General features: G+C 44.2%; 2 protein-coding genes across 2 annotated transcripts in view; one reads left to right on the forward strand and one right to left on the reverse strand.

Moving 5' to 3' along the window:
* Positions 1-14,882, reverse strand: part of STOM (stomatin) — a 117,293-nt gene extending 102,411 nt beyond the window's left edge. Inside the window, exon 1 of the mRNA XM_009892349.1 lies at positions 14,855-14,882. Within this exon, the coding sequence (XP_009890651.1) occupies positions 14,855-14,882 (28 nt within the window). The remainder of the gene's footprint in view (positions 1-14,854) is intronic.
* A 552-nt stretch (positions 14,883-15,434) lies between these two features.
* DAB2IP (DAB2 interacting protein) overlaps positions 15,435-26,106 on the forward strand; it is a 138,916-nt gene continuing 128,244 nt past the window's right edge. The window contains exon 1 of the mRNA XM_009892350.1: positions 15,435-15,530. Coding sequence (XP_009890652.1) covers positions 15,462-15,530 — 69 coding nt within the window. The 5' untranslated portion in view covers positions 15,435-15,461. The remainder of the gene's footprint in view (positions 15,531-26,106) is intronic.

The following is a 26,106-nucleotide window of genomic DNA, read 5'->3' on the forward strand; positions in this document are numbered from 1 at the left end:
GCTCTCGCAGTGCTGGTGATGCCACACTGACCTACATCACCTCCTTTGGAAGTATGTCAGAAATGCAGAAACATTGAAACTCAGTATTTTCTGTAACAAATGTGTCAGTTCCTGCTAGATGAAAAATTAATCAAGTTTTAAAGCTTCCCATGAGGAGCCACTGGGAACACCAGAGTGAACCTCCAAGGAGCACTTCTGGTATTTGCATGGCGAGCGAGAGACCCACGTGTAGTAAGCAAGAATTACAAATACCCCGTCCCGTCGTGCCGTCATCAGCAGTGGAAGGAACAGCTTCTGTTTCCAGAGACGCAGAGTCCCTGATCAGCCAGGCTGTGTGTCACCACGCTCAGCGCTGCCGTTCAGTGCCGGCAGCTACAGGGCGGTTAAACCCTACTCTTGTGCCCAACGTGCGACGTTAACAAACGACGGGGTGGGGTTTGGAGTATGTTTGGGATTTGGGGAACCGAAGATATTGTTTGGTTGTGACAGGCTGGGGTAACCCCTTAGCGTTTGTTTGCTTTTCACCTGCCCTCTTAACGACAACACCCTGCAGTTTTGAGAGCTTTGTATTTCCCTCTTTTGGTTTTCACGTGTTGTAACTTCTGTCCAATTTTAAGAGGAACACTGCAAAGGAGGTGGTTTAAGACTTTCCGAATATGGAGTTTTGATAGCGAGAGACAAGAGGGGTAGAGGAAAGAAGGGAAGGAAAAGAAAGACAGCATAACTGTCGGGAGCAACTGGGAACATGGGGAAAGGCTCATGCAGGACAGCACAGCCACCTTGATTCAGTGTGTGGGCGGGCTGAGGCAGGGACAGCGAGCTTTGCAAGTTGGATAAACAGTTTGAAAAAAAGCAAATTTGACTAAAGAACCCAAAATCCTGATGAAATTGGGCAACTGGAAAGGTGTATGTGTCTTCCAATGCCGTTAGTCTGGGCTACGTGTCCATTGAGGTGTTTGTGGCACTACCCCAAACAGTAAACATCTGCTGAACATCTTCATGCATAACCAAAACGCCGCCTTATAATAGTTGCTTGGTTTTCTTTAGCGTGTTTCTAAGAACTGCAAACACTTGGTGGACTTGAAAGAAGCCTTAGGTAGATGTATTCTTATTTAACGGGTGATGTGTCCAGGGGTAACTCGCAGGAAATCCCCTGGATGGCCAAAGGCAGAGTGATGGCACCAACTCCAGTAGCTCTGTGTTTTTCTCTGAGTCTTTCCTTTTGCCTCAAGGTAAGAATAGAATTCCGGAGTTTTGACTCTCATGTTCTTTCTCTAAAATCGTGACCATAGTCCCATACCTGAATGTCCTGTGGTCCCAGCAGGTGCATCTTTAAGAGGTAACTAAATATCGCAACAGTCTTGATGAAATTGTGAGAACTGTCAATACTGCTTAAGAGTAACTCGGGAAATTACTATCCAAGAAACAGCTCATTTAATGCTCTGACAGAAGTTTGGAAATTATACCAGCAACTTTCAGGCAGCTTGAAGGTTGACGGTTGTCTCTTCTTGCTCATCTTCTGCTTTATCTCTATTTTAAGTCCTTTCCTTCTGGTCGGAACCTCACTTGCCTCTAGCAGTGCTGCTTGGAGGGGCTGATTACTCCGAAAGGAAATAAAGTGGCAGAGTTGCTCCCATGTAATGCAGAGTGAGTTTTTATCTAAAAGCCATAGGTAAGAAATGAAAAAGAGGTTAAAAACCCTGGTCTGAGTCCAAAAAAGAATTGCTTCCAAGAACATGCTTAGAGGGGTTTCAGCAGACTTTTCATGATCTCTTATGTATTAGAGTAAGTTTGTCTCCTTACAGCTGTGGCAGTCCAAACAATTTAGACACAGAGCTGCCTTTTAAAGCTTTTAAACCTATATTTCCCTTGAAGGTCTTCTAGTGTGCCACTAATCCCTTAAGTTATTGCACTGAAGGCACTCTATAATCCTTTAATTTACCCTGCTCTCAATAGAGACGGGAAGGAGCTGGGTCACTTTCCATGCTTGGGCATTATCAGTTTTGCTTTTTTCAACTAGCTGAAGGTAGTTTGCTTTCCTTTTAAACACTGCAGAGAGTATTTTAAATGTAGATATTAATTGCTTGTGTGTTTGTGTAGATGCATATTAAAAAAGGTACGCAAACCCCAGAACTTCTTTCCTCCTTTCACTGGTTTATACAGCCTCGGGGTCAGGCTTTGAAACCAAGTTTCCTCAGGCCCCTTTGGAAATCAGTGAATGCAAGAACCGATGGCTTTTTGAAAACTGAGAGTTCACACCCAATATAGAACTGGTGCGGGTCAAGAAACAGTGTGAGCCCTGGGCCATTTCTGGAAGCCTCATCTCCCCAGACCTACGGGAGACGAAGCTGCTGACTAAAATGTCTTTGGTGGTGCTGAAGTTAAAGCTTTGTGGTGATGAGTAACGCTAGGCAAGTGTTATGCTTTTGTTTTGTTTGTTTAATAAACAGAAATACTCTAAAAGGTTTTCTAGAGCAAGACATACGTTGCCTGAATTTGGAAGGTTTGTGCTGTCCATTGCTTCTTGCTTGTGTGAGGGACACATGGTTTTATTGTAGGTTTGTTCTTGAGAGCTCAGAGTCCTGATCTGCGTTGGAGGTTCGTTTATGAATCCTGGCTACTCAGCATTACTTCGGAAGTTCATTTTAAGTTGAGCATTGAAGCATCCACTTTGAGGAAAAACATGCCCTGCGATTGCATAGACTTAGAGAAACATTGACAAGAATAAAGACGGACGAAGTTTTGCTTCATTAACATTTACACTGAAAAAGGAATCCTCAGATGCTGAGCACTTAATGTTTCTTTTTGAAGAAACCAATTTGTTTGAAGTGCAGGTTTCTTTTGTACATTATGTGCTCACATTTTTGATTTCTTACAGCACTTCTGCATCAGTGGGTTTCTTGCAGAGTCAGAGATCGAGCCTGGGCTTGTTCTGAAGTATCCAAATGTGGTAATAGGTGGACTGTTGTAAAATTTGGCATCTGGAGTTAAATTACAGGATGCTTCTTAAGCTTCTTGGTTACTATAGGAACAAGTAATAGTCATCCTTCATGATTAAGCAGTGTCCATGGTAACCAAACGAGCAAATTTTAAATGAAAGATATTTTCCCTTTACATTTTTAGCAGTCAAAGGTTAACAGTTGTTATCTTTATACCCTCAGATGAGAGAAATTTTGATCTGGCTGTCGTATTTAAAGTGAGAACATTTGGTGTTCGTTTATGTAACTTTACTTCTAAAGCCGGCTGACTTTTGGGGGAATACCAAGATAGAATTTCTGAGAGTGGGGTGTAGTGCATTAATCTCCCCGGGAAGAGTGAATGTTGTTTACAACACGTGCTGAATTGTTGGGCAGCGTTGCAGCATGTGGCTGAACAGCCACTGTATTGCTCCTCGGCATGACTGCGGTTCAGAGGTGGAAGAAGGAATCCCTACATATACCCCACAGATTTTTTAGGACAGAAAATGCAAGTGTCGGTGTTAGTGTAGGTACGAATATCCTCCCGCTTCAAAAATAGGATGGGAAATGTACAAGGGCATATAGCCCTGCTAGATTCCTGTTTGTAATCTACTGCGCATTTTTGTTTGTAGGTAACCAGGGGATATCACTCAGAAAAGCCGGGCAACACGCTCCCAGAGCAGACACAAGTGCTCTGGCTCGCTGCCTACAGGAATATAGTCGTTTGGATGGTGGGTTCTCTGTGCCCATCTGCGGCACGCTTTTATTCATATGAAATAAGAAAACATGACTACTTTTTAACCTTTTTTTTCTCCCGTCTCTTTCATTGGCACTGGGGATGTTTGCTTGAAACCTAAAAAGTGAAGCTGCCACCTGCAAGTATGTTTTCAGAGCATGTATGTGCAAGAGAAGCAGAAATACCCACCCACCCCCAAAGGAAGTGTAAGTGTCAGTCACAATAAATTAAGATTTATGTTCCACAATTAGGAATTGTGGAATGTAAGCCAATTGCTTAAAAGAGTCTGAACAGCTAGGAGGAAGATGTATGAGTAAGAGTAGTAAGGACAGGACGCATTTTCAGCGATACTCTGGGTACGTGGGCACAGAGGTCGATCGCTGTGGTGTGGCAGATGCAGTGTATCCTGACGTGCGTGTGTGCGTACGCACGCACCCACATCCGCACACAAGCGAATGCAGAGCATTTGTGTAAGCACTCGCCTTTAAAAAATAACTGGGTTGGCAGAGAAGGTGACACTTTTTGTAAGCACTATCTTCTATCTAATGCATATTAAAAAGAAGGAGACTTGTTTGTATTTGGTAGGGAGCTCATGGGCCTCCTGCATAAACATTTGGAGAAACAGAAAAAAAAAAAAAGTCTCAGCTGTGCGTAACAGGAGCCCTAATCCCAACCAGTCAGAGCTGTAACTGGAGGAAGACAACTGTTTTCAGACTTTCTTGTCACTGTGGCTTTTCAATGCTGTCTTTGAGTTGCTTCATCAGGAGGGGTGCAATACTTTACCCAGTAGCTACCAAAAATCCAGCTAGTTAATCCATCATACTTCTGTGTTTCCAATGAGACTGTACCCTAAATACCAGTGTTGAATCCCAACCTTCTGCTTTCTTGAACAATATTAGAGTTTCTTCGATGTTAAGGCAATCTAACCTGGATTGATTGGCTCTGGGCATTAAGACTCTTTCAGGCTGATGTAAGAGCTGCACATACCACGTGAATCTCAAATCTTAATGTTTGGTCTATTATGCAGATGGATGTGAATAGAGATATGTATGTGACCCCATTTATCTCTCTAATGAAGTGCCATCAATGGAACATCTGTTTCTTTGCTGTAGAAGATGAAATCTCTGATGAATCATGCTTATAAATTAAGTATTTATTTATTTAATTTGCATTTTGCCAGTACAGACCTGTTCCAGCTGCCGCCATGCACGACTGGAAAAATAGCCTAGTAATTAAACTGCACAGTTTTCATTTATACTGTGCTGCTACTCCACACACAAAGTAAACTGTCGTGAACCCGTTTGTAGTTGACCTGAAAGCCCCAAACCAAACAGAAGAACACCTTGGCAAGGGAACAAACCTCTCCGACGGGAGACAAACCCACGGCTGCGGTCTGGAAGCACACCTCCCGTCTCACTGGCGTTGCCGCCGGGGCACTGTGTGCCTCTATACTTTTTGGTCCTCTCTGAAACTGAAGTTGGAAGTGAAGAGGACCAATGTGCTGCAACACAATCTGTTCTTGTGAGGTTTCCAACTTCCTTCTGCAATCTCGGGAGCTTTAAGGGAACGGGAGGCCTGGCAGGACCCGCCTCCGCTGTACCAAAATCCCTGAGGGAGACCAAACTGCACGAGGGACAGTCCCTTCTCCGGCTGTCCTGCAGGGATCCTACGAGACTGGCCAAAGGCTACATGAGACTGTCTGGCAGGTGCCTGTGGTCCTCCACCACCACATGCTGGTGGCCACCTCGTGTTGGGCCAGCGGTCTGCATGGGCAGCTGGCCGCAGACAGTGCTTTGGCCCACCGGGGCTCAGGGCAGTCTCGAGTGGAAGAGGGTTGTGTCCTCCCTGCCCTGCCCGGGATGGTGCGTACAGGTGACACAGTTTATGTCCGCAGTGACAGAGATTACAGAGAGTATAAGAGTTTCTCCTCCGCCTTGGGTTGCCTCTGCGGACTGGCAGCCGTGCTGCGGAAGCGCTGTAAGAAAGCGGCACGGTAGCAGTGTCAAATCTTTGCAGAAATGTTAAGCATGATGGATGAACCTAATTTAAATCTCCCCAGAGCTGACTTCTTGTTCTCCAGACTCCATGTTGCTTGTCTTTATCATCACATAGGAGGAAGCTGATGTTCCACTTCACTTTATCATCCTTTCCAGTTTAACCAGGGTATTAGCAGTCTCCATGATCTGGTTCCCAGCCAGGCTCAAATTTCATCTTTTTCTGATGTATTTTTTAAGTCTTTGCTTGATTTCAATTTTACCCTGGAGAAAAGGTTCCTAATGATATGCCGTTAGCAAAAGATGAATTTGTTCTCTAGACATCATACCAAAGAGATAAATATCATACATATTTTATTTCAGAGACTGATAAATAAAGAATAAAAATATCAAATATATATACACATACCTAATTAAAAAATACCAGACAGTAAAATGGAGTTTGTATAAATGCTGCTCAATCAGCACAATTTGCTATTTATTTTTAGAAAGGGGATTCATTATCTGGATGCCTTATAGTCTCTCCCTGTCCCCAGGTCTGGGGCCCTACAGCTGTGTCTTTTTTGTATGGAGATCTGATCCGTTTCTTCAGTTTTGTAGTAAAGAGAAGTTAGCGCGTATGTTTTCAGACTCCACATATTGAGAACGATCTAAGCTTTCCTTTCCCATTTATGCTATTTTTTTCTCTCCTTTCCTTTTTGCCCTCTGCGAATATATTTTTTTCTTGACAAATACGTCTGATCTGTCTCTTCGGGTAAAGAACATCTTCCCCATCCCTGTGTTCCGGCGGGCCCCGGTGCCTCTCACCGGGCGGCAGGCGGGGCTGCGGGGTGGCTCCACCTCCCTCTAGCGGGGCACCGCCGGCTCGGCGGCACCGGCGCAGCACCCGCTTTGCCCCAGTGCTGGGGATCCCCGAACCCCCCCGTGCTCCGGCTTTGGGGGGGTGGAAGGTGTGACTGAGCTCTCCAGGGGAGAAGAGGCTGCGACACCGGGCAGCCGGAGCCCACGGAAGGGCAGGAGAAAAGGGCAGCAAGTCCAAGGTGTCAAAAAGCACCACGGCACACTGCTGGGAGAAGAATTCTCTTACTGGACAATATTAGAGAAAGTAGAGGAATAGATATGTGTCGAGTACACAGGAAAATAGCACAGCTTTTTTCAGTACTAGATTCAAGAGCCGTGAACAGCACTCGCTCAGGAGCGGTATGAGGAATATTAAATACCACACAGCATATGATATCCGGGAACCTGACACAGGGATGACACGAGATCCATTAAAGTGCACAGTGTGCTATTGCAAAGGTCACTGTCACTTCAAATCATTATTTAACAAATGAAAAACTCTTCTGCCAGAAGATCTTAGTTCCGCATTGAGAGAAGGTGGTCATAATTTTTACCTGAGAGGTCATCATTTTTAGCTGATGGGAAGCAGCACGGTCAGATGTTTTCTGTGAGCTGAGCTGTTTTCTGTTTTCCAGGCAGTTCTAGTAAGGCTCTTCAGTCCGCACGACTGTCCCCACCACCAGTCTTGCAGCTGCAGAGGATTCTACAGCCCTGAGTGGTGCTTCAGGTGCCTTTGTATGCTTTCAGGCAGGGACTCAGCTGAGTCAGAGACAGCATTCCCCTGCTCAGCTGAGGATAGTGGGTTTGTAACACTTAAGTCATGTGTGAGGGAAACAAAGGTAATGGTAAGCAGCTGGATCTGTTTGGTGTAATCACTGTGGATAGCATTACCTATAGGCTAGTATACAACCAGCCTCTAATTGTTTAAATATTTGGTGCCAGAGTGCAGCACTAAAGGCAAGTAATGATCCCAGTTTCTTTTTTTCTTGTTTTGTATGCAAATGGTTAGATAAGTGAGATTTTTTTTTTAATGGGCTATAGTTCTGTAAACAGTATACTTAATTGTCTGAAAAGGTAGTGAAAGCATGAGAAAATGGGAAATTATTTCTGCATAGGGCATTAAGTGACTGCGGAGTAAATCACTGATTCTGATGTAGGGGAGTTGTGGGTACAGGCGGTGGGATTGCTGTGCTTTACAGAAGTGTATTTAAGCTACAGATTCTAAGATGCAAAAAGGAATAATTTTATTCTAACATAAAAAGTGGAGGTGATACAAACTTTCATTAGCCTGGAGGTACCCTCTGAGCGTTCATTACCTTTGCTTTTAGATGAGTCTGATTTTTCAGAGGGCAGCATTACCTGCCCTAAACTTTTGCTTCACGACCGTTTTTATTTAAAAGTCAATTTTATTGCCTAATAAAGGTTTGACTTTTAATTAATTTTGTGTGGCATAATGGTTATAATATTGCTGTAAGGGATCAACTGGAATTCACTGAGGGATCAGCAGGGCATTGGGTGATATGTTCCAATAAATAGTTCTCCAGGTAATTGAAGAGCGAAACTGGCCTCGCAGCTGTATGTCTAGTCCAGCTGACGGGAGCAGGCAGAGAGTGTTAAAGCACATCCATAACCTGCCAGTGGTTCCTCACTGACCTTTGTCCGCTGGAAATCAGACATTTTTGCATCTCTGCCTCCCGTTCAAAGTTATCCATGCCTTGTGAAGGGGAAAGTTGGCTCAACGCAGTGTTTATTATTTTCTGTCGTTGTTAATTCCCGGGGTAATACACCACTTTTTAAAAGTTCCGCTATTTTAACAGCAGCTTCTAAATACTCCTTTGGATTCAGATTAAAGATCCGTCTTTCTTCCTGGACTCATGTGGCCACCCAAAGCTGTCTGAAATGTGGATTTTTCTGTAGTCTCTCTTGAGTATTTGCGATCACACAGATACTACAAGTATCTACTCTCCAGGGATTGTTTTTAATTCATAAATGCTACTGTGAGCCATGTTAAATAAATCACTTCTGTCACTATGTGCCTCCTCCTCTCCTCTGTTGGGTTTGTAGTGAGGAGTTATTAGATAATGTAGAAATTAAGAGGAATAACACCTAAATTCATTAAGCAATAAATTTAATTCATGGAGTGTAATTGTATGAGCAGGAGACCGGTAATTCCTGTTCCCTCTGGTTTCACAGAAACTCCACCCTGGTAAGCTCTCTGGGGCACCCTGGAGATGTCAAGCCCTAAACCAGTGGGGCAGGACAGGGAGGAGCGCGCCTGCATTGGCGGAGCATTGCCCGACCTCTCCGAGTGCTGCCTGCGGGACCTTTTCCGCCTGCTTTTGGTCCTGATCAACTCTTAGTTTTCTGCGTTACATCCAGACGATCCGGTGAAGTTTTATTGTCCTCTAAAGTCTCCTTCCCTTAAAGCACATCCTGCGGTGCGGTGCAGGAGCCTGGCCTCCTGCCGCGTCTCCCCAGCGCTGCTGGCTTGTCTGGCATTCCAGTCATACTTCTCTTTCTTGCTGCCTCTGATGAAGTCATCATCTCTACTTCTCTTATTCCTGGCTTGTTCGGAGTGCCATGGCATGTGCGTTGCTGACAAGCTCGGCTTCCTTTTGGTGAGTTGAGGGAGACGTTTTCTCGTTGCTAACTTCTCTGACGCTCGTTCAGATTTCTACCTCCCTTTCTTGTTTGGAGTTGGAAGAGTTTCATATCAGAAAATCAACTTGCTGGGAAGTGTCTGCTTGTTAGTTTTTCCTTCCAGCCGGTTCTCTTTGCTTTTGTTCGTACTGTCTCTTCCCCTGGCTGGTCCCTGGAATTGCGTGTGAGAGGAGAGCAGGAGAGGGGGAGAGCGTGAAGAGAGATGCACAAACGGAAGGAGTTAATGTATTTCATTCCCACTAATGAGAGCATAATCCTGATGATCTCTTGGACTAGCTGTGATTCGCGAGAGCAGGTAATGCAAATGTGAAAACATCTCACTTGCTAAGTGAGAAGTAAACAGTATTAATATTTGTTTGTGTGTTTGTTTGTTACACATAAGGACCTGCTGAGTAGCAGTGTCTGAGCAGTTGTAACGAAGGCCGGCGGTGATGTTGAGTGGGTTAAACACGGGCTCGGGTGCAGGAGTTCCTCGCAGCCGGTTCTGCTGCTGATGCCCTGGAAGCCTTGGGGGGATTGTGACGCCGCTCTGTAGCTGTTCTGCAGCGTGAAGAACAGGCACGGAAAAGGGTAGTGAGGATTAATTATTCAAATGCCTTGAATTAGTTAAATCAAATGTGTTTATTACTTTACAGAAACAGTTTCAGAAACATTCGTAAGCCCTAGGTCCTAAATGAACATGCAATGTTTCCAGGGCTGTGTTAGCGTCCTGCCGGCAGCCAACTTGGTGGGATACTTTCAACCCTGGCAGCTTAAAAAAACTGTGGTGGAATACACACCAAGCAGCATTTTGGACCCAGCCATGTGTGATAGCCTGGGAGAGGTTTCAGGGCTCTGATAATTCAAGGAAGTTTCTCTTTGAAGATCTTATCCTGCACTGGGGAAAACCCAAAACATTGCAGCCTTCTATAAATATTCAGAAAAGCAGGAAGCACTTTTGTTTGTTTCCTCTTGCTTCGGAGCCTGGGTAAGGTGGATGAGCCCCAGCCCAGCGTGGGTCTGTGGCACAGACTGAAGAGTGCTGCTTCTGGGGAGATTCAGTCTGTGTTCATGACCGAGAATGGGGAGGGCGCACGGGGGCACGGCCCTGCGACAGGCAGGGTGGAGGTGGAACAGAGCGTGCCTCGAAATGTCTCGTTAGCATTGGGCAAGCTTAGAAAAGCGCAGGAGAAATGCCGTCAACAACGAGAAGAAAATTAGATGAGGAATTTCTATCAGAGTGGCCACAGTCATCCTTCAGAGTGACTTATGAACCTTTTCCAGTCTAATTTTGAGAATTTTAAGAGCTTCTAAAGGGACAGGTAATATACTGAGGTAGGCCTGCCCCATTCAGCTGTCCAAGAGTAATTTGATGACTGCTTATTGCTCATCTGTACGTATCCCATCCTTTATGAGGGCATTGCGCTGCGGGCTGGTGGAAATGGTGGGCAGTCAGAGAGCCATCCCTTTCTGTGGGCACTGTTTCTGCGCACTGGCATCTCTGCTGCTGGTAACGTGGCTTTCCTCGCTGTACCCAGGGAATCCGTTTTCAGATCCGGTATGCCTGCACTATAATCCTTGTTTAATAGACTGTTACTTCAGTGATTTTCAGGCCTTTGTGTCATAAAAGAAAGATTCAGTGGTTTTAAGTTCATAACAAGTTCAGGACTTTGGGAGAGCAAATGGTGTCCTGAGATACTGTGTGTTTAAGTCCTCAGATCAAATCTGATCTGGAGCAAATAAATGGACGAATGAAGGTATAATCCTGGAATATCTATGAGCTGAGAGATAGTATTAAGCTAACAGAGAAATTCACTGTCTAGTGAGGATGTTATCTGATAATACTAAGTGCTTCTGGAAATGCCATTCTGTGGTTAGCTGCCTGCAGTGATGCTGTTCCTCACTCCGCAATCCTTTATCTCGGGATCCAAAATGGATGGCAGACATTCATTAATGAAACCTTGCGGTGTTCCCACGCGATTTTCAGGGTTTTTATCAATCGTGAATCTGATGAAAAGCATTAAGATGTCCAAGAGTCACACTGTGAGGCTGTGACAGAGGTCAGGGTAGGACGCTGGGCTCTGCTAGTGAGAGGCGTAACAGAACTGCAGTGGAGTCTGTCCAGCCAGGAGGTGGAAGGCCGGGAGAGAGGGACAGCGTGTGAAGAGGTTGTGGAGAAAAGGCTGGAGTCAGATACTGTGTCTGATCTCTGGTCGCTTGCTCGTCTTATGTACAAGTGGGCAAATTTGTCAGAAATCACAGAAAATAATGCTGGAAGGGGGTTCAGGAGATCATCTGGTACCTGGCTGCCCCAGGCGAGGGGGAAGGAAGCTCGCTGTACCTGCGCCTCGCCTGGCCGGGACAGCTCTGCCGCAGGAAGGTTTAAGATAGGCTTCAACGTATATCAGTTCCAATGTATAACTGTGTCAAGAGAAGACTTTTTCCAATGCCTAACCTAAGTATCTTCTGCTGTCAATTAAGACAGATCTTTTTCAGCCTCTAGTGACTATGGAAAGAGCGTTTATTGTTGCCTTACAGCGACCTTTTTAGTGGTGCCTTGCTGGCGCGGTGCGGCCGTGGGCTTGCGACAGCAGAGAGCGCTAATGCCAGTAACCGGGCCCAACACCTCCCCCAGCCCTGAAGAAGTGAAAAGGGCAGTTCAAACCTTTATGTATTTATACTGTTTGCTATGTAAAACCCGTCTGCTGTGCATTTCTGGTAGTTAGGAGTTACTAATTTACCTGTAAACTATTTTTACTTCCCTTTAAAACAAACAGCTCCCCCTGCCTTGCCCCGAGCACCCACGCCCAACCCTCCTTCCAGTTATTTCTGGTTGCTTATAAAGAGTTTTGTAATGTGCCTCTCCTGCAAAGCCTCCCCTCTCCAGTGATCCCCACAGTGCTTAAACTAAGCTAAACTGGAGATCTGACTCCAAACACTTTTGAACCATAAGCTTAAAAATAATAGGAGGCTTGAGGTCCTAACCCACCTCTGTATTTTGGTCTGGGTCAAACTGATGTGTTTGCTGGCTCAGCCTCGGCTATATATTAACGGTGAAGTAAGAATTTCAGAGTACAGTTTGTGACTTCAGCGCAGTCAGACCCAGATAGTAATCAGCCCTGGGTCATAACACACTCTCCCTTTCTCCGGAGAGATCTGACCCGTGTGGTTGGAAGAGGAAGCAGATTGACAGATTACCAAAAGTGAGACAATCGCGCGCTTTGGTCTGACGAACCACTGTGGTGCAAGTCAGTGGTGCTGTGAGACCTCTGTGGAACAGCAAGTACTTTCCCTCCGTGCGGAAGGCGAGAGATGTGTGGGGCTGGGGAGCACAGCTCTGTGCTGTGCCGCACACCTCTGGGGAAAGTCATTTCTCGCAGCTGTGTTTCACATGATCCCATCGTTCCTGTTTTCCAGCCACGTATATGAGAAATGCTTTCAACAACGTTTATTTTTCTGGTCGTTAAGAAAATGCAAAGCAGCTTCTTCAGTTGTCTTGTCATCTCGAACTCACTTTCAAATCAAGTACTTTCTTTATGACAGTCAAAAAAAAAAAATAATGCAGTCACTGTTCAAAGGAATGTGGGGGGAACTTTAGTGTGGAAGGAGATGACGCCAAAGGACTCGTTTGCCTCCTTGAGATTCAAAGTGTGGTATTCTGCAAAGAAAGTGGCCAAGTCGTTAGAAGGCTCGTCTGGGAGCTGTGAAAGCATGAGCTGGCTGATTTGGGCTGTCTGGCTCTCATACAGGTTCTGTGGCCGCTGGTGAGGAATTATGGGCCGGATTTGCAACCAAGGAAGATGTCGCTGAACAGGCACTTCACCCAGTCCATGGGTGGCATCTCACAACTCTCCTTTTAGAATGGTTTAAGATACATCTCAGGAATCGTTGAGTGGAATTGCAGGTATTAGTTATTTCTTACAGACCCCGGGTGAGAGCAGCCTTTGGGAAGGGGGGAGCCTTGCTTAGAGGACAACCCTCCTTGCCGGGACCTGATGGCAGCAAACTGCAGATTGCAGAGGCTGAGAATTGGCAAACAAACCACCTCTAAGTTACACTAGTTATGAGAACACCATTGTCTGAGACATTCTGAAGTATAGGTTGTTCCATCTTTAGATTTCTTTGCATACTAATTTGTAGAAGCCGCGCTCTAGCAGTCTACCATCTGATTTCCTTTTGTAGCAGGTATTCTTCTTCAGACTACTTCTCATTCCCAGCCAAGAATCCTTGCAATGATGTAATGTTCATGCCTCTTGCCTGTGAAATTGCCTCTTAGAAGGAGTTCCCCCAATGTTGACTTCAGCTCAATTTTAAAATTTATTTTTATGCTTATAATTTTTTAAAAGGGAAGAACAACTGTGCAAAAAATCTGCTTTTCAGTGTCGTTCTGAAATTGTTGATTTGCTCTTGTCTTTGCTTGCATTCCATATTGTTTAGTAAATAAATCAGTGTTACATATCCAGACACTGTCTTTCAGAAGTTATAGGGATTTCTATAGATCAGAAGGGTTTGTTGATAAGGTGACATGAAGGATAGAAAATATTTGTGGAAAAGAAGCCTATGGAAAGGGAGAAATTCAGTTAACAGAAGTCCAACCCAGTGGGTGTAGATAAATAAGAGTAGAGAAGATTCTGGGGCCTGGGAGAATAAGAAATAAGAGCTTCGTTCGCCTTCTCCAAAGCTTGCACTATTCTGTGTTCAGAAGACCATGATTTGATGGCAAAGGACAATATTTTGATATGTATTAGTGTGTAGCAAAAAAAAACAAACAAAAGAACACAGTTTTTGACAAAATCCTTTCCTCAGCTCACACCTTACCGGTGTGTTTGTATACCACCTGAAATTTGTTTAACTTTTTGCACCCATTTTGAGAATTCTTAAACAGTTTGGGGCTGATTTTGAGTGTAAGAATTCTTCATGTCTCCAAAATGCTGGCCGTGTGTGAAAATTGTAGAGCCGTTGGATGTGGTCAGTGCCACTGCAGGGCAGGGACAGAGGAGAAGCCCTCAGCTTCAAAGAATCCCGAGTGCTTCTTTTCAGAGGAGCAGCAAAGTAACTGCTGTTTGCAAACGAAGGTGCACTCAGAGGAGGTTTGCCCAGGCCTTTGTTTTCTACTCCTGACACTTTACATGGGCTTAAACTCTGCTCATAATCATGATTGAGCTGTTCCTTCTAGCCTTCTTGCCTTGCTGTAGAGATCTAGATAAAGACATTTTCTTTACCTGCGAAGCCGCTCGCAGGTCTCTGACCCACGTAGATTCATACGGAAGACTGTGTAAGCAGGGACCCTCCTCGCCTCCCCGAGAGCCGCAGCACTGTGCGAGGAGGAACGTTCTTCTGCCCTCCTGTTGTGTGTCCACTCCTGAGAATGCTGTAGTCAGGACACTTGAGTTTTTTTCTTGAAATTATCACTAAATGCCTACATGACCATGACCACAGACCCTGTCCATTTTCTAGACTTCCTAATCAACAGGATGGAGGTGCCGTCACCTGGTGTGTGATGGAGATGCGTGGCTAATAAGGACTCTCAAACGGTTTGAGGAGGGAAGCTTATTACAAGGTCTGAGCACCACTGAATGGCAGATTGGAAATAGATCTATTTGTATGAGCTTCGTGGTGCTTTCAAAGAGGGTTTGTGAACCGAGGAATCACCACCTCATAATGCTGTTGCTGACCTTACCTAATACCTTTCTGAATCTTCTCGGTGTTAGGCATATTTGTTAATTTAGCCTTTCCAGCCCCCTCCCTTCCTCACCAGCAGGGAAGGAGGTAAGTATTCCTATCCACATTTTATATTTTAGCAAATGCAGGATTTAATATTTTTTTTCCTAGTTACAAAGCAAATTGCTAGAGGAATTAGAGAGGGAACTTAAGCATCCTGTGCCCGTAACCCCATTAGCAGTTTCCCTTAGGACTATCAAGTCCACGAGTGCACGGATCTGTACTTTGCATATAATTCTCACTCAGCTCAATACATTTTCTGTTTACCCATCTGCAGACTGGAAATAATGATAATGCCAACCTGTCAGGCATTATCTGAAGCTTACAGTTGTATAAAAAATGCTAATTGTTGAAGGTGAAAGTCTTGCTGATAGACCATTGTTCTAGGCGGCTGTGGGAAATGCGAGCAGATACACTGGCTCATTTGCAAGGGCATCTCGGAGGAAGAAGCCGCATTTTGCATGGCCTGCTGACGTTCCTGGACTGGTCCTGTGCTCGCGTGTTTGTAATTGTCCTTTCTTTTCTGTACCATGCACAGAGTCCCCCCCGGAGAGGTGTGGGCAGAGGCGCAGCATGCCCAGCGGGGTCACTGAGAAGAACCCCACCATGGAGCCTGCTGCCACGACGCCCTTCCGGGTCACGGTAAGTGTCTCTCCCCATCTTAATGATTGTTACGGCAGCTTAATGATTATTATGGGGTTTTGCCAGAAGGGAGAGGAACTTGCTCATCCTGAGAGTAGAGGTGGTGTTTGTGAAACTACTCGATTACTTATTTTTAAGTAAATGTGTCATTGTTAGATACTGTTAGCAACAAGCAACTGTAAAATATTCCTTGCTAAAACAACAAGATTGGAATTTGAATCGGAAGCAGGTTTGGGTAAGTTGTTTCCCTTGGGAGACTTTCCTGGTGAGGTTCCTTTGTGAATCCTAGGGCAGTGCAGTATATTCGTAGATGTATTTACTGGGCTTCAACTGTACAGTACATCCTCGTACTCCTACAGAAGAGAAATTCTCATGTAGAAAAACATGTCATTAACTAACAGAAAAACTGCCAAGTGGGTGATTCCCCAGAGCCTGGTATCCTCTCCCAGCAGGAGCCTAGAGGAGCCATTCACTGTTTCCTATTTCTTCAATCCTTCTGCATTGAGATGCTCTCCTAATATTGCTGTTTTGTTGTGATAGCAGTACGTAAAGAACGGGAAGTCATTTGGGAGTGGAACAGAGCAGCACCACTAACACAAATAACAGTGATAGCAAAATCAAACAGGCTCTTTTTGCTCCGTGGGGAAGGGCACTACTGTATCCGTTTTACAGAAGGGAGCCGAAGACCCAAAGAAGTCAGAGCTGGGGGCTGACGGAGGGATGTGTCGGTGCTGAGCCCTCGCTCTGTGGTGCTGCAGGCGATGGAGAAGTTGCCAACAGTTTCACTGCAGTGTGAGGAAGTGTAGTGAGTCCAACCATGGGACTCCCTCTCCCTACCCGCTCTGCACTCCCACAAGATCAGATGTTTGCGCTGGCTCATAGCTTCAGAAGATAATCCCTGCCATGCCTTGGAGATCTGGAGTGAGTTAGAAGTCTTTGTTTCTTCTTTAGTTAGAATGTGCACGGTGGTATTTGTCACTGCCTCCCCACTGATATAACTCATCTCTCTAACATCCTGCAGATATTAGACGTACATCTCGAGTGGATCACAGTCATTTTTATCTAACAAATAATATCAAATCCAAGTAATTATTTAAGTTAGGAGCACACTCAGCTGACAAACAGAAGCATAATGGTGGGATGAAAATGAATATTTTTTTGAAAGTGGACCATAAACATGCAGCCGAGTAGCTTTTTGGGGTTTTTTCTGATGTATCGTCAGCCTGGACACACCTATAGTTAATGCAATAGAGCCTCGGGAGACTTTGTAATCAGCTGAAGTTACTGAGGTCTTTTGGGTAACATTTGGGGTAACCTCCAGTAACAGTAAGAGATAAATCTATTTAGAGATTTTTGTTAAAAATAAGTACAAGCATAAAGTATACCCAGCTGGAGGTGGATATACCCAGGATGAGCGATAGCCAAGGCAATCAGGGGGTTGTATTTTCAAGAGGAAATGTCTGATATATGTGGATAATAAGTCTGCGCACAGGTATTTTTATCCAGAGAAGAGGCGAATGGTCTTGGAGCTGCTTTTCTCGGTGTATGTTTATAGGCTTTCTTTGGAGGCCGCACCTACTTTACAGGCTCAGCTGCTTCATAACAAACCCGGGTAGGCGGAACCAGAATTGCAAAGGAAAGACAATGGTGCAATCCGAAAAAAAGCTGAGCACACCCAGTTCACCTGAGAACATTTCCACTGATGAGCGAATCATTAATAGCAGTTTGCTAAGTAGTTTATTTTAGTTCTGTAAACTGTAAGTTTGTGAATGCGTAACATTGTCTGGGGAGCTATGTGCTGTAGCGTTCATGTGCAAACCCAGGCTGAATATATGAGAGCGTGTTTTTCGGTACTGCCCTATTTGCTAAATGAAGAAGAAGTGATGAAAACAGTGAGTAGATGGCAGGACATGTGTTCTGTTTTGAAGGCGTGTGTACAGTACGTGGCAAACACTGAAGACAACGGAACAGAAAAACAATGGTGTATGAGATGTCTGTAAGCGTTCGCTGTAGGGCCGTGTTTGGTTTTCTTTTTCTGGGGTTGATGAAAGTTATTCTCCTAACAGCTCTCTGTTCTAACAGGTCAAAAAACAGAGGGATCATCTTTTGGTCTGATTCCCCTTGTGGTATCACCTTTTTGCTAAGCGGGGTGCATCTTGTTTCAATGCCAAGAGGGAAACTAATTTTTGTTCTCTAACCCCCTTGTTCCACAAGCCACATGCCCTCTATCTGAATTGATTATCAGTTACAAATGCTCTAAAACTCTAAGAGTGGCAGACAGACACACAGTAAAGCTAACTGAATAGGCATGCTTTTGCTTTGTGCCTTCCATTTATCACAATCTATCTGTCTCAGTAAATGAGTATCTTTGAACCTTAAACAATATACTACTTGTTGATGAAAAATGCAAAGAATGACGGGAAAATCTGGATCCCCACCTAGACAAAATGGGAAGATGCAAGACAGAGGATTTGGGAGTATTTTTCTCAGAGTACTTGTAGTCAGTGAAAATAAAATGCTATTTATTCCTTTTCGAATGGCATATATCCTGCTTTATGTTTTTAGAGAAATTACTCCTGTCTTTAAGCAGGTTAGCTCGTTAGCGAAACAGCCTATATGGGATGTGGTTGCTTGCTTTGGCTGGCTCTGTTACTCAGTATGGATTAAATAAAGGCAGTCATCACATGGATAATACAGAGCATTTTTCTTCTCTGAGTTAGAATCCACTATCATCTCATTTCTGTTCCTGCTCAGCCCTCCGAATGTTATTGCCATTAATATGAATGGCTTCATTACATACATAGTTTTTATGGCTGCCCAGATTTCAGCAGATGTCTGACTTAAGAAATATATTCTCCCTCACCTTCCTTCATTAACCAGAGGAACATTAGCAGTCAGTCCACTCCAGCCACTGGGAATAGTAATTAGTGCTTTAGTTTAGTGGTAATGGGATTATTACTTTTGAGCCTGCTGCTGCAGGTTTTGATGTTGTAAGCTTTTCATATTTTACAGCTGATTGTTCTTCCCTGACATCTCCATCCTTCTGCTGCTGAGTCTCCAAGGGACCAGTAAGCTCCGGAGCCATTGGATTCAGCTATTTTGGCAGTGTTGCACTCCCAGTTGCTTGCTTTCATTTGAAATCTAAAGCAAACTAGGGTGGAAGTGCTCCCTACCCATACAGACGTTTGCCAGGCAAGTTACATAATTGAGCATTATGGGTTTTGTAGCACCTTTGGAAAACAATAACTCACAAAATTTGTTTTGAGTTTTAAAATATAACCTTGAAAATGAAGCCTTAAGATTTCTACATCTTAGTATGTGAACTAGCTGTGCTTATTCCTTCTACAAAAACAAATTTTTAATAGAGCTTCTTATACATGAAAAATTCTTCCCTAGTCCTAGTTAGCTCATGTTGTAAAATGATTATTTTCCATGTAAACCCACCTCACTTAACTTGTGTGTTCTCAGAGCTTTGTACGATCTGACGTAGTCAAATGAATCCAAGCCTCTAACCCAAGTGACCGCTCATCTGAGGTCCCTGATTCTGAATCTGCTCTGAGCACCAACTTCACTATTCAGTTTTTAGTCTATGTCTTGGAAAACCATGACTGCACTTCACATTGCCAGCTACACAGTGCTTCGTGTGGACTAGAAGAAACCTTTCTGACTGCTGCATCGGCACCTAGGAACAGTAGATTTGGCGCATTTCAGTATAAAACTTAAATATAAGCAGGGAAATTCTGGTCCTAATGAATTTGTTATATCTGATACACTCTTGGAAGAGACTGACTATCCTCACACACGTTTGCAGGTGACATCTTTGGAGTTAAATGGTCTTGTTGGAACCCTTCCTATTTGGCATGATTCTGCCCCTTGAGTGAAGTGATCTAATTAACAAGTGTTTCAAGAAAAGTCAATTAAGGACAGAAAAAGAAAGACAGAAGGCTTGACTTAGTATGAGATGTCAGTCAAAATGTTGCCTGGTTAGGTGGTGACCGAGAGTTGTCTCCATTGAGAAGGGGTAATTAGCAGCAGCTGATTAATGCTCAAGAGCTGTGGACACCAGTGTTACCAAGGGTAAATGCTGGACTCTTCTCCATGCCCAAGGGGAGATGAGTGAAACCTTGCTGTTGACTGACATTTACCTGTTAGGAGAATAGAGAGGGGCATTTAGCCTCTCTGCATCCAATCCAAGCGTCTTAAAGTGTGAGATGGGTTAAACCTGAAATTTTTATTGCATATTATCAAACACAGGGACCAGAAGATGGGAAATTCTGCTGGGTACTAAATCCTCCTGCTTTGCCCATCTGGCAGGGAAATCTGAGGAAGGGTGGGATGGCTGGGACCTGCTGTGTGATGACTTCTCTCCCATCTCATTAGAGTACTGCCATCTATTGACTGCTTTTATTAGAGCCTGATTTATTTAGGTCTCTGTGCAAATATCCCAGGCCAAGTAGAAGTCCAGATTGCCAAAGCACTTGTGCAAAAAATTTGAACTAAGTGAGTGGATCAAGAAACCAGAATGATCACTTGCTGTTAGTCTTCCTCACTGACTGAGTGCAAGGAGCCTCCCTCCAAATAGAGTGAATTAATATAACATGTAGTCCGAATCTTTCTAAACGGTTTGAAAATGGCTCTCTGCCTTTCTTACAGAGCTGTGTCTGAGGAAGCATCTGTATACTCTCTCTCCCCCCACAATGCTAGATAGGGTTTAGGATCGTCTTCTCTCCAGACCTTTACTCCTCAATTCTACTATCAATCATTTGCTTTCCAGCATCTCAGAAAAGACTTCTGTGTTTCTTCTGGTAGAAGCCACAATGGCTAAAAAAAAAAATCAACAAGACAAAACCCAAAGCACATTGCAGCTATAAGCTGCGTGGTCAGGGTGTCCATCCATGGAATGGTGTAAATTGGATTGGAAAGGAAACAATTCTCAGCGAAGCTTCAAAGGCCAAACGCAGCACTATAAACGCGCTGTTCCCCGGCTCGTTGTCGGTTATGACGATGGGTACCATCTCCTTGTTTTCTCGTCTTCCTTCATTGTCTGCTTTTTCTCTATTGTTCTGCACTTCGAGTGTGATGTGTTGGAGCAGGAGCTGTCCTGTGTGGGTCGGTTGTCATTGCTCTGCCTTTCAGGCCCTTTAATAATGAGGCATTTGTAGTCACAAAGAAATACGAAATCTTTTTAGGTTTTAGTTCTTCTTCTGCTTGTAATGTTAACTTGTTTCCCAGCAGTTTTTCCACACGTTTGGGTTGGGTACACAGGTGAATTTACAGTGATACTTTGCAAGCTACTCTTATGGCATTCCTCCATCTACCCTGTTTTTAATCCTTGATAAATGATGTATTAAATACTAATGGCATACCAGTAAATGGAAACTCCTGGGGAGATGAAAGTGAGTAACCCTTCTACCATTCCTCCTCACTGAACATAATCCTCAATAATGGGATCCTAGTTCAAGCTGCTGTGGATGAGATATTGAAGGATTTTTTCCCAAGTTTTTGCCTGTGCGTAATATACACTACTTTCCATTTTGTTTTAATTTTTTTTTTTTTTCAAAAACAGTCATGTAAATTATATGATAATAGTTTGACTTTGGAGGATTTATCTTCCTGTATTCTGTGAAGAGCTGAATGGTGCTTCCCTCGGCATGATCACCCCGGCTTTAATTGAAATGTAATTGTTTACTAAACCATTCCAACTAGAAGGGAAAATTACTATCATTTTGGTCTGTGGCTGCATACATTAGAGCACCCCTTTTACGGGGACTGAATTTAAGGAGAATAGGAACATTATCACAGATGATATATAAACAGAAAGCTATTATCATTAAACTGTCAACTGCAACTGAAATTGGATAACCAGTGATAGTGGCAGCAAGAAATATGTAAATTACTTCGAGAATGTATCTGTCAGTTCAGTCACTGTTTGTGGAACAGGACATGCTTGGAAGCTTTGGGTTTCTGAGCATCTTAGGGATCGGAATAAAACCGAAATCATCTTGAGCATTTGCAGTCATTGCTGCTCTCACTGGTACCGCTTCGCAAAAATTAGGAGTGCTAACCTGACTGTCAGATTCTTTTCTGTCAGGTACAACAACAGCTTGCGGACTTCGTACTCTTAAAGCATCTTTTGTTGTTGGGTTCCCAGGCTGTGTGCAAAGTGGCTGGCTATTAGCACCCTCATTTTACAGACGGGAAAAACAAAGTAGGGAAAAGTTAACTAACTTAAATGTGATCATGCAGCAAAGCCGGGAAATATGTCCTGTGCTGGATTTCTTGATTTCTAATTCCCAGTTAACCACTAGCTAAGCTACTCCTAAATACTTCTCTGAAATCCCCCTTCAGTTTCAAGAGACTTAAATATTCTTCAAACTTGATGCTGTCATGGGAAAATGAGTAAGTGCTTTTCCGGACTCCCGGGTCATTGTACCCAGGTCAGACATGTGTCGCGTTCTTACTTTCTCTGCCAGCACCCCACGTTGTCAAGTTTTCAATTGCTTGTTCTTATAGAGCCCCCGTCTTAATTTTTCTAAGTCCGCTGTTAATGTAAATCCCTGGGTATTTTTGCTCTACAGTTTTTGTGTGTACTTTATGAGACGCAGGATAAATTCTAGTTCAGGCATGAAAGATTTTGTTTTAAAAAAGGGAACCTTTTTCCATACTTGGTGTTACCTAGCACAGGAATTGGAAATGGAGACTGATTGTAAATGTAATATGCTTAACTAATTGAGTCTGACCTTGTGCATTGAAAATTTTCTAAGTAAACTTGGAGTTTCCAGTTGGGGGAATACTGGAAGACAGCATGGCTAAAGACACGTGGGATTGTCAGATTTCAGCACAGAGCTGCAGTTCAAACCACTGTGGATTTATTATGTGCATCAAGTAGGAGACAGGAATGACAGGATAAAAGACATGGTGCTATGACCTGCTTTGCTGAAAAGGACTCAGCAAGGCAGGGTATGGATTTTTTTTTCCTTTTTGAACTGAATATGTTCCAGGGAGGTCTCTTTTTCAGAGCCTGCAGCTGTCTAAAGGACAGTTTTACAGAAAGGAAGAGGCATAAGGGCTCATCAACAGCGTAATTCACACACTGAGGCCACTCTTCTTCTTTAAAAGTATCAGTAATCCTGGTTTAGTTTTTGTGGGGTGGAGCATGGTTTTTGGTCTGCTTTTGTCTGCAATCAAACTGCCGTGGTTGGGCAGCAAAGCCCTCTGTGCCACGGGGTCTGTGGGGAGAGCAGCAAGGCTGGCTCCGCTGTGCGGCACTACGGAGAGGATGGAAGGCGGCCTGGTATTGTTAGCATCTCTTCGATGCTTTGTATAAGAAGAGTTAGTAGAGCTTGGTCAGCTCCTAAAGGGTAAGGATCCACACCGCGCGCAGTCAGACCTCCTTATTTAACCTGCAGTGACGGCAGCTTCCACCAAGAGGGCAATGGCCACGAATCACGAAATCGCTGTGCCCCAGCCGCCACTGAAACGCGTTCAGGGCTAGCGGAGAAACTCACGTTTTTGCTTCCTATGTTAGACCCAGGCAGTGGATAACGGCGGAGCTTATGTTTCCGGGAAAAATAAAGTCAAATACTGCATCGTTCCCAGGTGAGAGAGGGGAAAACAAACACTTCAGCAAGTTGCCTGGCTCTGCATTGGGGGTGAATTAGCACAGTTCCGTTTAGCTATTCCAGATGTTTGCACTTTCTCATCCTTTGAGGACAGCTGGATCCACTCCTCTGGGGTGTGTGAACCCCACGGCTTTCAGAGAAGTGTCGTTTGGGGTCCAAGGGAGGCCAATGGCAGCAGATCCTTAGAGCTGTGGCAGAAGATCGCATCCTTGTACCAGGAAAGGGGCTGGAGACAGGGAAGGAGTGAGAGTGAGAAAGCAGCTCCAACCTCTTCCCGGAGAGCCTGAGCAAGCTCTTGTAGGAGAAATCTGTGTTATTCTCATGCTTCTTTGACTCTCTCTTCACATCCCTCCATTCCTCCACTCCTGCAGGAGTGGTGTTGTAGCCATATGAGAAACACCAACAGTTCCTGTATGTTTTCATGGAGAGAGCCCATGGGAGGAATATTTAAAATTTAGGCTGTAAGTGGGGCTAATAGGAAATGCTAATTCACATTTCATTCTTTTGATCAGTGTATATTGAATGATAATTACAGTGATAGCGCTTGGCACTTCTGTAGCACCTTTCATCTGAGGCTGTTAAAGTGTTCTGCCAATCTGAATGAATTTGAGCTTGCAGTCACTGTGGGGCCGCAATTTATCATAATGCCTTAAAATAAATGGGGAAACTAAGGCATGGAATGATTATATGCCTTTCCCCGTCTTTCATAATCTGTGTAGAAGAGCTGGGACTGCATAGTAGCTCTGCTGATCATCTTATAAGGAACAAAAGCAACTCAAGGCGTCGTTTAAAATGGTAAGAAATGATTAAAACTGTCCAGATGACTGGCCTTTATTCTCCAAAATGTTTGGCATTTTTTGTGGCAATTTCACAATTTAATATATGCTTAGGTGTTCTGTTGTGTTCTTATCTGTTGGAATTGTTTGAATTCCCCCACCCCCAAAGACAGACAATCAATCTCAGACTTGCCCTGGATTTTTCAGCAACGTACTTTTTTTCATATCAATTCTTCAGAGTCTTCCATTTCCAAAGGATGATTTGAACAGAAATGGGTACCTCTTGCTCATTTCAAAACTACTACAAGAAAAAATTTGGTAGTATTTCAAACTCTTCCCTGGAAGTCCAAATGCAAACACCCTGTACTAATTACTAGGCTGCAGGGAGACAAATGGATCTGACTACTTTCATTTCTGTGAAATGAATGAAAGGCAAAAAGTAAACAAACAAAATCTTTTATTTGTTTAAACCTCGAGGCACTGAAAAATTCTCAGATTGCTGGTAGCACAGAGAAAAGAAGGCCATTAAAATATACAACTTGACAGTGTCCCTTTAATTTGTTTCTGGGTCACAGATAAAGAATTGTACTGCAGATATGAAAGGCAGGGTAATAAACACAGTCTGTTCTCCCACTTTCAATAGCACTGATATTGTGGTTTCAGAAAATGAGTCAAATAGTGTAAGGTGTTATTTGAATCTCTGCGAGAGTTCCAGTAGAACATGAGTGTCCCTTTAATCAGGACCTTCATCTCTGAACTTCTTCCATTTAGGAATTTGTGTTGCTTTAGCTCATGGATGATAGATATTAGCTTAGATAGTAAATTGATTGCAGTGGAATTAATAGAAATGTGTGTCATTGCCACAGTTAGCGCTGAACGGTCATCAATAAATTTCTTCCAAGTTTTAACTTCATTTCGGAGACATATTTTTTCCCACTTAGACAATTCTCTTCAATAGCCATAAATATGCCATATTTTGAGCCCTAATTTCTTGAACTTTCATTGTGATGATGGTTCACGCGTCATCTGCATACTTTGGTAAGAACTTGGGGTGCTGTGACAGCAAAATCATGTAAGAGGTGCTCCATCCAGTTGGAAGTGATCTTGTCTGTGTTGTTCACCCCTGTGGAAGCGTCTGACTGAACTGTAACAGGCACGGAAGAGCTTATGGCGCTTTCTGTTGAGCAGAGCTGCTAAGTTAGATTGTTTGGAAGTTGTTTTGGAGGTTTCTTCTTCCCATCCAGATCCCAAACTGGTGCTGCCTAATGTGAGAATGTTTCTCCAGGTGGTGACACTGTTGTTCCAAACCAAGCGCAGCGACTTGCAACAGCAGCTCTGATGCGGATGGTCTCATGATGATGACATGGTCTCATGATACTTGCAGTTGAATAACTTTTTATTTCTGTGGGTCTGTATGTAAACATACATGGTAAGGTGACATTGATTTCTATATACTTTTTTCAAACTTTAGTTACCATGGAAACAAGATTCACTTTCTCCTCCATACTGTCGCTTTTCCTCAGCACTGCTCTCTGACAAGGAATAGGCTGTATTTGTCCTCCCCACCCTCTATTTTGCCTAGTGAACAGTGATAGTCACGGCTCGGGTACCAGGGATAACGTGAGAGGGGGACGGTACGAGCTCTAACGCCTTTCCTGAGGTATTCAGGGATTCCTGGGCCTGGCGCTCTGCCAGCAACTTCCCTCTCTTTATCTTCCTCCGTAATTACCGTGGATCATATCTTACCTGCAACATTCTTCAAAGCGCCAAGGAAATTAGCTCCAGAACTAATCATGTCTTTATTTCCTCCGTCGCTCTGTGCAGTTACCTACGCTCATCTGCAGAACGGGGTTCACCGCGATTAGCGCAACCTGCCTCTGCCTGCCCTTGTCCCCTCCCTTCGCTCCCGCCGCTCGCAAGACCGTATCCACATATTTGCCATGATGTGACAGCCTGGCCTGATTATAGCAAACGATCAAGTTCCCGTGCCGTCCTCGCAACTGGTGGGAGATCTGCCCGAGTGTGTGCTGCAGGCTGTGACGTGCGGAGCTGGGTCGGCTCGTGTCATGTTCAGAGAGCAGCTGGGCGTCCTGCGGGGCCGCCCCGTGACTCTGCCTCCTTGCCATGACCCGGAGAGTTTCTGCTCGCGCTGCGCGGTGACCTCTGCAGCGCATGCCG

The sequence above is a fragment of the Charadrius vociferus genome, unplaced genomic scaffold, assembly GCF_000708025.1.
Source record: "Charadrius vociferus isolate BGI_N301 unplaced genomic scaffold, ASM70802v2 scaffold549, whole genome shotgun sequence".
NCBI classification, from domain to species: domain Eukaryota; kingdom Metazoa; phylum Chordata; class Aves; order Charadriiformes; family Charadriidae; genus Charadrius; species Charadrius vociferus.